The sequence below is a fragment of the Diabrotica virgifera genome, chromosome 2, assembly GCF_917563875.1.
Source record: "Diabrotica virgifera virgifera chromosome 2, PGI_DIABVI_V3a".
Classification (NCBI taxonomy): Eukaryota; Metazoa; Arthropoda; class Insecta; order Coleoptera; family Chrysomelidae; genus Diabrotica; species Diabrotica virgifera.
The window spans coordinates 61,413,066-61,428,264 of NC_065444.1; the positions used below are offsets into that span (position 1 = coordinate 61,413,066).

Sequence of the window (15,199 nt, forward strand, 5' to 3'; positions counted from 1 at the left end):
AAATTACGCCTATTAAATGGCACGCAGCGCAGGGTTTTAGTTTTGGAATAAGGCATCTTGTCGACTTAGTTTTGGAATGCGCTACGGAACGGCTCAGAACTCACAGGCGCTTCTTACGGTTAACTTTGTTTAAAGTGTTTTTATGTGTTTATTTTGTACCTTTGTGTAAATAATACATCTATTTAAGTGAAAAATAAATAAATAATATCTTTGAAAATGTCTCAGTCTAATAGAAGCAGAAAGATATTAGATTTATTGTTGGAAAATGCATCACAACGACAACGAGCAGGTAAATATAAACATATTTTAAATTTTAATCCTTAATTTGATTGTGCTACATAAGTATGTGTGTTCACAAAGAGGGAATGGCATTAGATAACCTTTTTGCTACATTATGCCCTAGGCAATAACGTAGTCTTTCGTTCTGCGTTTAAATTTTTCAAAAAAAGGTACTTATTAGTTTTCTCAGGATTCTAAAAAAATGAATACATTTGAAACACATTGAAAATTTTGACATGCGACATTTTGCGCCTTTCCCCTTAAATGAAATAATAAAAGTTGTATCATGCTTTGTATAGGAAATTAAAGACTCTAATGTGGGCCAGTGTAATTATTAACTATAATGTTAAAGTGATTGGTTTACTTCTTTTCAAGCACTTCTTCAAGTAGTAACTTTTTAGTATGAGAACAAATGCCAACTGTTAATAAATCTAAAAGTATTGAAGATAGTAAGCAGATGTACATGTACATACATATTTTAACTATTTTAAATGTTCCGTCTTTGTCACATTTCATCTACACATATCTACATTACACTTTTTATAGCTGCTTAAGTATGTGTTCTTATTTCCTCTATTGTTAATATTTTTTCTGAAACCCTCTAACCATCTTCTTGATATCGGCCTTTTAGAGGTAAGTAATTATCACTAAGTGAACTTTTTTGAGATTTTGACATTTTCATCAATTTTATCTTTCAAATACTACATTATAATAGTGTAATATTTGTGTGGATTATCTGTTCGGCGATAGATTAAAGAAATGAGTTTAAATTTGTTTGTAATAGACATTTGTAACATACCTAATCTATTTTGCGATTTGCGATTAATAAGCAGGCGACTGGTTTATTGTATTGTTTAAACTGTGTATTATATTTTTGTGCGTTATCTGTTCGGCGATTGATTACAGAAATGAGTTTAAAATAAATTTCTTTGTATGTAACTGATAGCTTACGTAAAGGGTTTTCATAGTCTACTTTGCGATTAAGTAGGCGACTTTTGTGGCTGTCATGTGCCGAAAGTATTTTATTATAGAAGTCAGCAAAATTTTATATACCTTTGTATAATATTTAAATATAAAAATGAACACAGGGTAACGATACTTTATGGAGACAAATTCACTTCGAAAAATCCAATAATTGTGTTCATGGAATAACTCATCAAGTACAAAAATTGGCTTAAAATCTTAAAATACCTGGTATTATTTATTCTTTAAAGTTGCATTTAAAAAATTCTAATATCCAAGTCAGGTGAATTTAAAAAACAATTTGTTCCTTTAAGAGGAACGACTCAAAATGTCGCCTGTCAAAATTTTCAATGTTTTTTAAATATAGGTATTCATGTGTTTCGAATCCTGAGAAAAACTAATAAATATTTTTGAAAATTTTAAACGCAAAAATTGCAGCAAAAATGATACCATAACGGTAAAAGTGACATCAAAGGGACTTTTTGGACTATTCCAAACTTTTAAAAGAACTACTTCAACTAAGACGTTTTGATATAAATGGAAGCAAATTTGTGTGGCGCGATGTTAAATGGTTTTCATATGGCACTGACGAAGGCATCGTTAAGTACAAAACATCCCTAAAGCCAGAAGAGCCATTTAAGTGAATTTTATTTTGCCTAAGGGGAAAATCTAAGTATCCATTGCAACCGGAAAGGTGCTACACCGGATCCTTAAGCATAAGCAGAGAGAAAAAGAAAGATTTATTAAGTATTTTGAATTTAATAGATTCAGAATGCCATGCATTTTATGAAAATTTACCAGACGGCAACAACGTTAGTGATGCAGATTATGTTTGTGATTCGGACGATAGTGTTTAAATAATATCCTAAACAAAATTTCCAAATAAATAATTTAGAAAACCTCGTTTTTATTTACCCACTGACAATACAAAGGGGCTTAAGTATGGGTAACAATAATGTGTTACCTGTTTTATAATTTGGAAAAGAGACACATGTCACAAAACTAATAAAAAATAATAATATTTCAAAAAGTACAATATTACACAAATATCACAAAAGAAGATTAATTAATAAATCAACCTTACTCTGGTTAGAAAGGCTTTATATATATATATATATATATATATATATATATATATATATATATATATATATATATATATATATATATATATTGTTATTTTGAAATATTTAGTGCGCGCATAACTCATATTTACTCTTTTGCTAATATTGGCAAATCCTAAAAATGACTAACTAGGTGACTTATGCCCCTTTTCCTTTGAACCACATTTCCCATTATTATAATACTCCGGCAAATGTATTACATTTTTGCAAAATTTTGGAATGTGTTTAATTTGTTGAACACTTTTAATATTTGTTTTTAATACAGATTTCAGTCCTCTACAAATAGTTTCTCATAACTTTTGATGTAAAATAATAAGGGAAGTCGAAATTCAACAATTTAGAATTTCCCAACATGCGAAGGATTTGCGCCAATATTTTCTCAGCTAAGAATAGAATCACTTGCGAAAATCAATCTACGAATATTTGGTGTCCCATATTCAGAAAGACTGCAGATATTGGATAAGTCAGATAGACACTGGATATTGAGTATGGGTTCCGTTCGTGACCATGGTGGAGATACACGAAACTATTCCAGCGCCCGTAGCGGCGAAATATGACAACTTTGGCGAATAATGATTGAATAATAATTTTTGTCAATAGATATTTCGCTCACCTCATTATTGCCATTTTGAATTTTATTATTTATTTTTATATTTTCATATTGACTTTCTTTCCTTCCCCCATCTGGTGGTATGTTCCTATCGTCATCTATTTCCATTTTGTGTTCACACACCACACCAAAAAAGTAATAGTTCAATAGACGCAGCTAATGTTAAAATCTGGTAATAATAATTCATACTTAATTCACATACACTTAATTAATGTTCACACCGGCAACTAAACTATAACGAAAAAGTGAACAAAAACCCTTAAAATTGATATTTTCTTCAGAGAACTTGAAAATATCCGTTTTTTAATTTGACACTCGAACATTGTTTATATAATAAATTTTATCAAAAATGGTAAATAAAAATATTACATTAACGTCAAATATGTCATATGTGTATTACATGTTTAACGTCAAATTGTGTTCGCCAAAAATTTTTTTTAGGTGTCGCGTCAGTCATGCACGGAGCGAATAACCTCTAAACCTGTAAATAAAGTCAGCAGTAGGTGAAAAATGTCCAGTCAGCAAGATTTGCTGTGTTGCAAGATGTATCTGATCTATGTTTATTTCTTAAAGGCGGATCAACATCAATAAAAATTTATGTTGTACATTGTATTTGACACAAATTTGCCCGTGTGCGTTGAACTTTTTGTTGATGTGGACTGTGCGCCGCATGGATTTATAAAAAATATTTTTGTGACGAACAACGCACGTTATCCGTCGCGCTGTCGGTTTTTCAGTCGACTTCAAAGAAATTTTCACCGCACAGCAGTGTTAATGTGGACTTGATTATCCACTTGTCGCTAAGTGGATTCGGCGGTACAACACACAAAATAAATATTTACATCGTAAAAATAGTTAACCAGATTTAAATTTGTGACGCAAATATTTTTTTAGTATTTTAAAATACAACACACACACACACACAAATTTTTTATTGATGTAGTTCCGGCTTTAGAGTTCTAATCTTGTAGATTTACCATTATACTTACTTGTGATTGTTCTCTTAGGATTTCATAGACAGCATCGATGGCGTCCGGATGCTGGAAACCCGTTCGAATTATAACATCCAGCAGATACATAATACCCATATCTTTATTCCAGCCTGGTATCGAAACCAACGAGTTGCACCACAATCTCACAAGGCATCTCGGACTCTCTAGGTTATAGTACCCGTAATTCATTATCTGACTTTCTACCATGTTGCCAAATTGTTGCAGAACGGTGTTTTGGCCATAAACCAAATTTTTTGCCATGGAAATATATCCTCTATCGGCATTCAGCAAATTCATTAAGATATCTTGGAATCTTTCTAGGTTAATTATACATTCCTGCGAGTTTATGAACAAAGGTATCACTACGTATAGAACAAACAGGACAGCTTCGTGTTTTTGTTGCGTTTGGAGGTAGAGCAGTTGTGGAAGACCTTTAGTACATATTAAAGGCACTAGATGACCCCAGGAGGTCATTAACAGTGTGACGAATACTGCCAAGCAATTTTGCTCTCTTACACCTAAAAACAAACATTTTTTAATTATCCTATTTATACGAATGGTAACGAATGGGCCATAGCTTAACCTTAGATTCCTTACAATAGGTCGATTTAAGCTAGCCTACCTTAGTACGAAAGTTGATAATAACCGAAATACAGGGTGTCAAAGTTAAACTTTTACTTTATTTATTTTTGAATATTTCCTGACAGGCATGGAATATATGTATATGTATCGGTTTTAGAACGTCTTTCGACGTTGTCCGATGTTTAACTTCCACGTCCTTCTATCATCCCATTGGCCATCTCTAAGATCCCTTGTACTCATTGCTTTGGTTACCCCTTTCCATATCTTTTTGGGTCTTCCTCGTTTTTTTGTGGTTTGATGGTACCCACTGCATAATCTTTTTGGGCAATCTTGTGTCTTCCATTCTTTGAACATGACCACACCAAATCAACTGTTTCCTCTTAATGTCTGTTGTTAAGTAACCATCTAGGAATCTGTTGTTAAGTAATCCATTAAGTAACCAACAGGCATGGAATAACAACACTAAATTTGGTGAGTGAGGATTTTTTGTAACGAGAATCCTAAATTCTTCACCAAAAATAATATATTACCCAGAGGGCGCCACATACGTCTTTTAGCGCTCATTTAATACGTTCAATTTTTTTTATCCCCCACTCTACATAATTTTGAGATCAAAACTTTTATTCCTCTATTATTTTTATTTAAAAAAGGTATACTACATTCATCTCGCTAAACTCGAACAGTTTTCGGGATAAACGCATTATAAATCTACGATGCAAAATTCAATTTTTTTTGTATTTCATTGTAGTTACTAAAAACCATTTGACAGATCCTTGTCAGATTTGGCAGCAAGTGTAGGTACTGTACACCCTACTAAATTATGTTAAATATTCGTTTCTGGCTACTACCAGAGACTTATGTCCGGGGAAAGTGAATGGTCGACCCTTCCCAAATTCTATGCCACTGATGGAACTGCTATTTTAGCATCATTTTTAGATTCTCCAATACTTTCTATGTAAATAATATACTCTTCACTCGTAACGATAAAGTCATAAGTTTTCGAGGTATTTGAAGTTAAAAATGAAACGGCACAGTTATTTTGATTAATGTATTATGCCCCTTTGTTTTTAACTTCAAATATCTCGAAAACTAATGACATTATCGTTACGAATAAAGAGTATATTAAAATCTTGAATGGGTTGCATGTGAGAGTTCATTTTAAATGAAGTAAAAGTCAGACTTACTCTCAATCTTTATTATAACTTCCGACGACCGGTTTCGCTCTTTAAAATTTGTAGAGCATCTTCACGTCAAAGGTAACAAGTTACAAAATTCTACAAACAAAAACCAGAGTTAGGACATTGTCTGGTTGTAAAAGATGCTAAAGATCCATAAGATCAAGCCAATGTTGAATAACATACATAAAAGTAGCGAAATAGCATACCAATGCACATGCATGCAATCATGGGGGGTGGTAAAACTTCCCCCAAGCGCACAAACATGTGCAGAAGTATGCTATATATAATCATGCAATCATAACGTGTCGTACTTACATTCGGATACAAGGTGCTACCAACTCAGTATTCATTATCATGATGTTTCTGTTGAAGTTATGTTAACGGGATATGGTGGAATAGACGGGGGATGCAGCAAAGGTAAACAAATTTATGGGATTTAGGAATTCTTGAGGGTGATGAGATAGTTAAAAGATAAGTTAAAACTAAAATTATCTTTAAAGAGTAGTTTTATAGTGTGTATTTATCATTTACAATAGGAATTAAGACATCACAATAGTTATTTTTGACCAAAATAAAATCATCAAAATTCGCAAAATTTAACTAAAAATTATAATTTGCAACCCTTTTGCGGCACCTCTAAAAATATTTTGTTTTGAAAAATATTTTATTTGTGGCTTAACAATGGCTATAGGCAACTTTGTATCACTATTACACTTTGAAATCATAAAAACATTTCTTTCGTTCCACCCTAGTGTACAGTACCTACACTTGCTGCCAATTGTGACAAGGATATGTCAAATGGTTTTTAGTAAATAACAATGAAATGCAACAAAATTGAATTTTGCATCGTAGATTTAAAATGCGTTTATCTCGAAAGTTGAGTTGAGAAGGTTGAGTTGAACGGGATGAATGTAGTTTACCTTTTTTAAGTAAAAATTATAGGGGAACAGAAGTTTTGATCTCAAAATTATGTAGAATGGGGGATAAAAAAATTAACGCATTAAATGAGCGCTGAAAGACGTATGTAGCTCCCTCTGGAACCACTTTTATTCAGTATGTACTATGAATTTTTCCATAATTTGCGTCAAAAATTGTCCAATTCTTTGAAGACGAAATAGCGAGTATGGGGACAGTGAGAAGACAAAGAGATTGTCGATGTTTCGACATTTACTTCTCTTTTTTTTTCAAAGCTCCACGGCAAAATATAAAAAACAGTAGTGTTCATTATACATTCAGATAAAAACTTTGACACATAAAAACATTGACACATAAAAACATTTACAAATAAAATATTACAAATAACATTCACACAAATAAAATATAATGGAATAATAAACATTGAATAGTTGCTTCCAGATTTTATTTTGTTTGCCGATTATCTGTATGCACTGTAGAATTACGACTATGTTGTTGGTTTTTTATACTTTGACGTAGAAAATATACTTTCACTAGTTCAGTTTTTCTTCTAGCTATGCTCTTAACCACAACTTTATCGAAAAAACTTCTCTCCAAAATCCTTGATCCTGTCAAACGATCAAGCAAGGTTGTTTAGCAACATCATAGATATTTCACACCATTAAATACGTTCCATGAACAGGATACAAATGGCGCAACTGATGAGAGGTAGATTCTAAAAAGAGTATTAAAAAGTGATTTACCTTTCATCAAAATATCGTATCTTTCCATATCTTGTACTCTGCCAATTTCTTTGAAAGCTTTATCGCTAACATGCAACTTTAACCTCAAAATAGTCTGCCACGCCCAATTTTCTATTCCGGGTTCTTGATAGACACACTGAACTACCAAGATTGCTACATCACAGTGAATTTCATAAGGTATTGTATCCCAGTTTAGTCTCGACAGGATCATTCTTGCCATTTTATTTTCGTAAGTCGACATAGAGTTGTTTAATAGTAATCTACAAATAAAACAAGTTATTTATACTATATTTCACTATACTATATTTCATTTGATAACTGTTCTAATTTTCAACAAAGACAGCTGCATTAAACAGACAGCTAGGAAGTTAGGTTAGGTAGGGAATAAGAAATAGCTCTCTGTTCATATTCTCGGGATGCATTCGGATTTCAATCACTTCTCGTACTTTTTTAGAACAGTAATTGCAAACAATTTGGAATGTCCAGTTTCATGACAGTGTACTGCTATTGAAGAATGGACAATCCATGAACAGATCTAATGCACTTTTGATGCTATTGGATTTGGATTATGCCAGGTCGCTCAGTTTCGTCAATGTAAACGTTGTCACGGGAACATGAATGAACATGGAATATACCGCACCAAAAGAAAAAGGGGGTTGTAAATTTTTGAGAGGGGGAAAAAATTCGAAAATTTTCCTGGGTGGTTAGGAAGTAATTCTGATTTCTTTTTGTGAAGCATCCTGCTTCTTTTGGTTGTACGGAAAATATACAGAGTTGGGACAAAGTATGGAACCAAGCAAATATCTTTGAAACGAAAAGAACAATATTTATGAAACTTTGCATGCAAGTACAGTGACGCAAAAGGCATCTGATGCCATATTTTTTGTTACTACTCCACTTCCGGTTTCACTGTAAATACCCTTAACTTATTTACTTTCAATGGGACACACTGTATATTTTTGCAGATTTTAAAAGAACTTGTTATTTTTAATTAATACATACCAAGTTTGGAACAAAAAAAAACTATTAAAACAAGAAATAAATCTCTTTACAGTTAAAAAATAGGTTAATTTATTTACGTTAGACCAATGATAATAAAAATAAAAAAAAATAATTTCAAATGTTGAAAATGTTTGCTGTTCACCTCCTGACAACGTGCAAGCCTATAAATAAATTCGTGAGTAACCTTTTGCAAGATTTCTCTACGTATTAGTTCACATTCATCAATTATTCTTTGTCTCAAATCCTGCAAGCATGTTTGTCTCCTAACGTGGTTAACGTGATAAGAAAAAAAACTAACGGGTTGAGGTCCGGAGAACAAGAGGGCCACTCTATGAATCATCTACGTCCAATCCATCGATTTGGAAAATTCACTTCCAAAAAATGAAAATTCACCATAACCGATTATCACTAGTAATACCACTAGAGGTCAAATTATTTCCGGAAATTTTTTGAGATCATGAATATTTTGAAAATTTCCCGAGTCGCAGACGAGGGAAATTTTCTAAAAATATTCATGATCAAAAAAAAATTTCCGGATATTAATTTGACTTCGCGTGGTATTCGGTAAGAAAATTCCACACCAAATTTGTATTTGAAAATCCAAAGCTGCATGAACAGATTAATAGCGCGCCATAGCTTTGTCAGCAATTATTTAGGCTTTCAAATTCGTAATTTCTACTCATTGTAGTTGCATGGGAATACCATTTCAAGATAGAAAATAGTATATTCTTCAATTTTACATAAGTTTTGAGTAACTACAAGTGATAGAAAATGAATCAAAACTAAATTATGTAAACAAATAAAAACCAGTCTGTCAAAAATGTTCTGTTATTGTAAACGTCAAAAAATTTCCACTATAATTCGCTGTTGGGTACCCCACGAGCAAAAAATTTCCGATAAAATACCTCCGTTGCCATGGTGATCTGTCAAAATAACGTATTTTGATTGGTTCAAAATTAAAGGTGTGGAATTTTCATTAATATTCCAATACGATATTTTTCACTTAAATGAACTATTTTTAATACAACTTATTTCTGTCAATTAGTTCAGTAACAGTTTTACCTACTATACTAAAATCAAATAAGTCATGCAGTGCATGTAAACGACAATTTTAGTATTGGATATAGGAATTGAGTCAATACTGGCAATCTTAGAGTTTGTATGTTTAATAGTTGTTATACAATAATCATGGGGCAACCGGTTTAGAGGCTTACAATTTATGCCTCATCTTCAGGCCCAGTACATAAAGTCTTCACAATTATAAACTACAAGCTAAAATTAACAAAAAGACAAAAATGTACATATATATATAAAAACAACTATGTCTCGTGTATATTGAGACATTTGCCATTGGGAGTGACCAATCTGATGGGAATTGCTTGGTATATAATTTAATATATACTACCATTAATCCTTAAGTAGTTAAGGGTTGATGGAGTCTTGACAAGATGGTATATGATCAAAATACACATTTTTAATCTTGTCCCTAATAATTGATCGTCCCAAAATGTTAACTCGTTTTCTAGTAGCTGCTTGAAGGTTGAATGTATTTATTCTAGCTGTTGTATAGAGAGGTAGTAGGTTGAACTTTAGTGTACAGTATAGAGAGGTAGTTGGTTGAATTTTAGTCTACAGTATAGATGGTACTCGTTTATTTCCTACTACGTTGTATTAATACAAAAAATTACCTACAGACACTTTTTAACAAATTATTTCTACCAAATTTGGTATGTATGAATTAAAAATAACAAGTTCTTTTAAAATCCGCAAAAATATACAGGGTGTCCCATTTAAATTAAATAAGTTAAGGGTATTTCCGGTGAAACCGGAAGTGGAGTAGTAACAAAAAATATGGCAACAGATGGCTTTTGCGTCACTGTACTTGCATGCAAAGTTTCATAAATATTGCTCTTTTCGTTTCAAAGATATTTGCTTCATGTCATACTTTATCCCAACTCAGTATATTATGAAAGAGGTAACATAAGCAGTAGAAGAAAGATCTGAGTTAGAGGCACGTGGATGTGGCTCAATAATCCACTATTCTGGCCATTTTTGTAGAAAAAGGAACAATTATAGTTTCCAAACCGTCAGAAAGTCCAAGAACCAACAATGACACTACGATATTTGCTGACATTTGAGCTGTTACACTGTATTTATTTTAAGACTCTTTCCATTAACTCATAAATTATTGGGGCTTCTTCTTCTTTAAGTGCCATCTTCGCGACGGAGGCTGGCAATCATCATAGCTATTCGGACTTTAGAGACGGCTGCTCTGAAAAGTTCATTTGATGTACATCCGTACCATTCTTTCAGGTTGCGCAGTCAAGATATTCTACGTCTCCGTATGCATATTTTTCCTTGGTGAGTTATTGGGGCATTCGATACTTAATTTGTCGATGTAAAAAGAAATTTTAAACCATCAGCTATAACTTTTATAAAAACAAAAGATTCAAAAACTTTTTCAAAGAACTGTTTTAATATAAATAAGATAAAACCAATCCCATCATCTGATTTCTAATTAGTAGAGAACTAGGTAAAAACTTCAAAAATGAAATGTTAAATATATTAAAACTAATGAGATTGACTTATGAAGCACGCTAAATTTACCATGTACGACAACTTTACAAATCAACTTGTATTTTTAATATAGAGCCGTAAAATTTAATAATAAAACCTAATTAGAGCAGTTTGAGTAATACATGTGGTTTGGGATTTTAGTTATTTGCACCAAATAATACATACAATCATCCCAAACCCCTTTTTCAGTGCGTCACAGATTATCGAATTCTCTCTAACGCATTACAGTTGGAAGTGATAGAAAAAACCTACCTCTGTGATTATTATAACTTAGACAATGATGTATTCCTTGACGGGTATTTGTACATTAAAACGGACTTAGATGCATAATTGGTTGGCGATTACAATACTCTAAATAGATAACCAATCAATGATGCGAATAAAGATAATATGACACAAAAGTACTCGATTGTGACAGTATTTTTACAATATCATATACTTAGTAAAATGACAATTGTAATTTATAGGTTAGTATTTTTCAGCGACGGAAATATAAATACATATTTTATATCATTGGTATATTCGGACATTGTATAGTGAATTTTGATTATTATATTAATTTATTTTTATATAAAAATATTTTAAATATTAATATTCTGGCACATATTTAAAATATTGATGTGTATATAAATATAAAAAATATTCTGACAACTGTCAGATTTAACTAAAACGGCATGTATTGATTTGCGACATTCTTAAAATCCTATATGACGTCAAAATTTATGACGCACTGAAAAAAGGGTTTGGGATTCAATTTACATAACCTTATTTGTTGCTTCCAGTTTTTTTACATTATTTTGAACAGAACGACAATGACAAATCATAAATCTCATATACTGACATTTATTATTTCGAAATGGTTGAATTGTCAACCAGAGTCATTTAGGTGTATATTTCTCAACCTGTTTTAATTACGATTTTTTAGATTGCCTGGTATTCGCGGTGTGCAAGTACTTGGCGGGGATACGAGAAACGATCGTGCGAGAATAGCGGAGAAATCTTGCATCTTTCTTAAATAACTCATATTGTCAATTGGAATTGTCAAATTGACGTATATTTCATACCTACTGTCATTGAAGAAGAAAAATGATATGTTGCTCCACAATGTTGATATGATATGCAATAATTATATAAAAGTAAATTTAATTAATTGTATTTTGCTTGCAGTACTGCATTTTAATAACTAATTTTATTTACTACATACAATTGTTTACCTTTTAATAACATAACCTCGATCTTAATTTTTCTTCTTATAATTTTTTTTGGGCTATGCCCTTGACAATTATCCACAACCAGGACTAATATAATTGGCCAATATAATTAAAGTGCAAAAAATATTGCTGATCTATGAAACCAGGTGTCGCTTTTCCGAACTTGCACGGTCCCAATACATCTATTTATATTTATCATTCAATTTACGAACCTTGATATTAATTCCAAATCACTTTCAGTGATTTTCCAGACAGATAAAGGCAATTCCTCATAGAGATACAATGACAAAGCACCTATTTTATCCATATTGTCCTTGACTTCTTTTAATATATTCGATAGCAAATGAGGGTATTTTGATGTGATGTGAGTGAGTAATATTCTGGCTGATTTACAACAGTTTTCTTGAGTAGTTTCACTTATAAAACCAACCTAAAAATCAATTTATATAGATAGATATATAAAAGAATGTTCTATAATGTATACAATATTCAGTAGATCATAAAAATACAATACGACACAAACAACTCACATGTAATGGGCAAATACTAATCTGAAAGAAATAAATCTACAACCAGACCAGTATATTCCGTGATGTGGGTTAACGGAATCAATTAAAATAAGTATAAACAACGAATAATAATAATATATATATATATATATATATATATATATATATATATATATATATATATATATATATATATATATATATATATATATATATATATATATATATATATATATATATATATATATATATATATATATATATATATATTTGTACAAATATTTTCGACCGTACTGTGTTATAGTGGTTTGAAGTTTCAGCAATTCGGTCATGTGAAATAAAAGTCTATTTGTTATTTCTCAATATTTCGTCACACTTTTGTGACTTCTTCAGGAGAAAACTGTAAATTTATTAAGATTAGAAATTAACAAAAGCTAAATATTTAATTACTTACAACTATAAGAGTATTAATTTAGATTTTTTTAACATATCGTAAGGGACATTGACTTAATTTTGATTTTGACATTTATTATTTCGGAGTTATGGTAACTGCAATAAATTTTATATTCATAGAATATTGTCTGATATTTAAATTTTTTTTTTTTTTTTTTTTTTTTTTTCTTTTTTTTTATTTTAATAATAAATAGGTCAAAGTAAACCAAAGAAAATATTAACGGAATTTTAAGATGGAAAGGTATGATTAATAGTAGAAAAATTTTAGAAAGAGACTAGAGTATATTAAATTGATCTATAAAATGTAAGTGATGGTACATAGTGAGTTAGTATAAGGCTGATATTTTTCGAAATTAAATAAAAATTAAGATGGATTAATTATTAGGTGAATAATTGAGTAATTTGTTTGAATTTTTACACTTTTTGAAAATATTTTAAAGGTTATTTATTATTTAGAATGTTACAGTAGATATTACTCAAATGGTTAGTATCAGTCTTATAATTAATAGATTCTGGAGTTTTGATAATATGTACCATCTCAAGGAAGAGTCGTTTTTTATAATTGTCAACTTGTTCCAAGATTTTTACATTGTTAAAGTCAAATTTATGTCCCGTCTTTAAATGGTGTTCTACCAAGGCACAACAGTTTTTTCTGATATTACAGTCACTTTTATGTTGAGTGACACGTTGCTTAAGCCACTGTTTACTTTGACCTATATAACAACCTTGACATTCAATGCAATTTATTTTGTAAATTATGTTGCTCATTAATCCCTTTGGAGTATTAGCTTTAGTTTTCGAGAACAACTTTGAATTTAGAAGTGGATTGTACTTGACTAATTTGATGTTTGGAAATGGTTTAAAAAGTGGGACAATTTGGTCTGTTAAATTTTTTACGTAAGGTATTTTTTTGTAAATAACTGGTTGAGGATTATTTATCAAAGCTCTATCACAGGAGTTAGTGTTGTAAATGAGTTTTTTTAAAATGTGTTTTGGGTAGCCATTGTTTAAAAACATCTCAAAAAGTTTATTCAGATTGACATCTAAGAATCTTCGATCACAAATTGTCGTCACTCGATTTTTCATGGATATAATTGTGTTAAATTTTTGATTTCTAGGATGATTTGAATAATAATTTATAAATCTGCCTGATGCAGTATCTTTTTGATACCAATTATTCACTAATATATAATAATTATATTATATTATCACATTATACCAATAATTCAAACAAATTACTCAATTATTCACCTAATAATTAATCCATCTTAATTTTTATTTAATTTCGAAAAATATCAGCCTTATACTAACTCACTATGTACCATCACTTACATTTTATAGATCAATTTAATATACTCTAGTCTCTTTCTAAAATTTTTCTACTATTAATCATACCTTTCCATCTTAAAATTCCGTTAATATTTTCTTTGGTTTACTTTGACCTATTTATTATTAAAATAAAAAAAAAAACAAGAATTTTAAATATCAGACAATATTCTATGAATATAAAATTTATTGCAGTTACCATAACTCCGAAATAATAAATGTCAAAATCAAAATTAAGTCAATGTCCCTTACGATATGTTAAAAAAATCTAAATTAATACTCTTATAGTTGTAAGTAATTAAATATTTAGCTTTTGTTAATTTCTAATCTTAATAAATTTACAGTTTTCTCCTGAAGAAGTCAAAAAAGTGTGACGAAATATTGAGAAATAGCAAATAGACTTTTATTTCACATGACCGAATTGCTGAAACTTCAAACCACTATATATATATATATATATATATATATATATATATATATATATATATATATATATATCATAAAGGAGTACGACCGTCAATTCCAATATAACAAAGGAGCACTCGTAAGTGTAGGGTTTTATCGGTCAAGTGGGTGAAAAAAGAGACAAAGAATTCAGCTACTTCATCTATTTATTGAAGACGTTTCGTCTACTGCTCAGTAGACATCATCAGTTCATCTACAAAAAGAGTGTTATAAGAAACAACATCCAAAAGAGAGGTAAAAAAGCACTAGCGTTACCTTAAAAAGACATGT

The 15,199-nt window shown here is 30.6% G+C and overlaps 1 protein-coding gene across 2 annotated transcripts in view; it reads right to left on the reverse strand.

Annotated features, from left to right (window-relative positions):
- The window catches only part of LOC114329297 (ectopic P granules protein 5 homolog), a 143,165-nt gene that overhangs the window by 81,826 nt on the left and 46,140 nt on the right, over nucleotides 1–15,199 (reverse strand). For both annotated transcript variants that reach the window (XM_050642598.1, XM_028278344.2), the window contains exons 8-10: nucleotides 12,389–12,606; nucleotides 7,387–7,646; nucleotides 3,966–4,486 (exon numbers count right to left, since the gene is read on the reverse strand). In XM_050642598.1, the coding sequence (XP_050498555.1) occupies nucleotides 3,966–4,486; nucleotides 7,387–7,646; nucleotides 12,389–12,606 (999 nt within the window). The remainder of the gene's footprint in view (nucleotides 1–3,965; nucleotides 4,487–7,386; nucleotides 7,647–12,388; nucleotides 12,607–15,199) is intronic.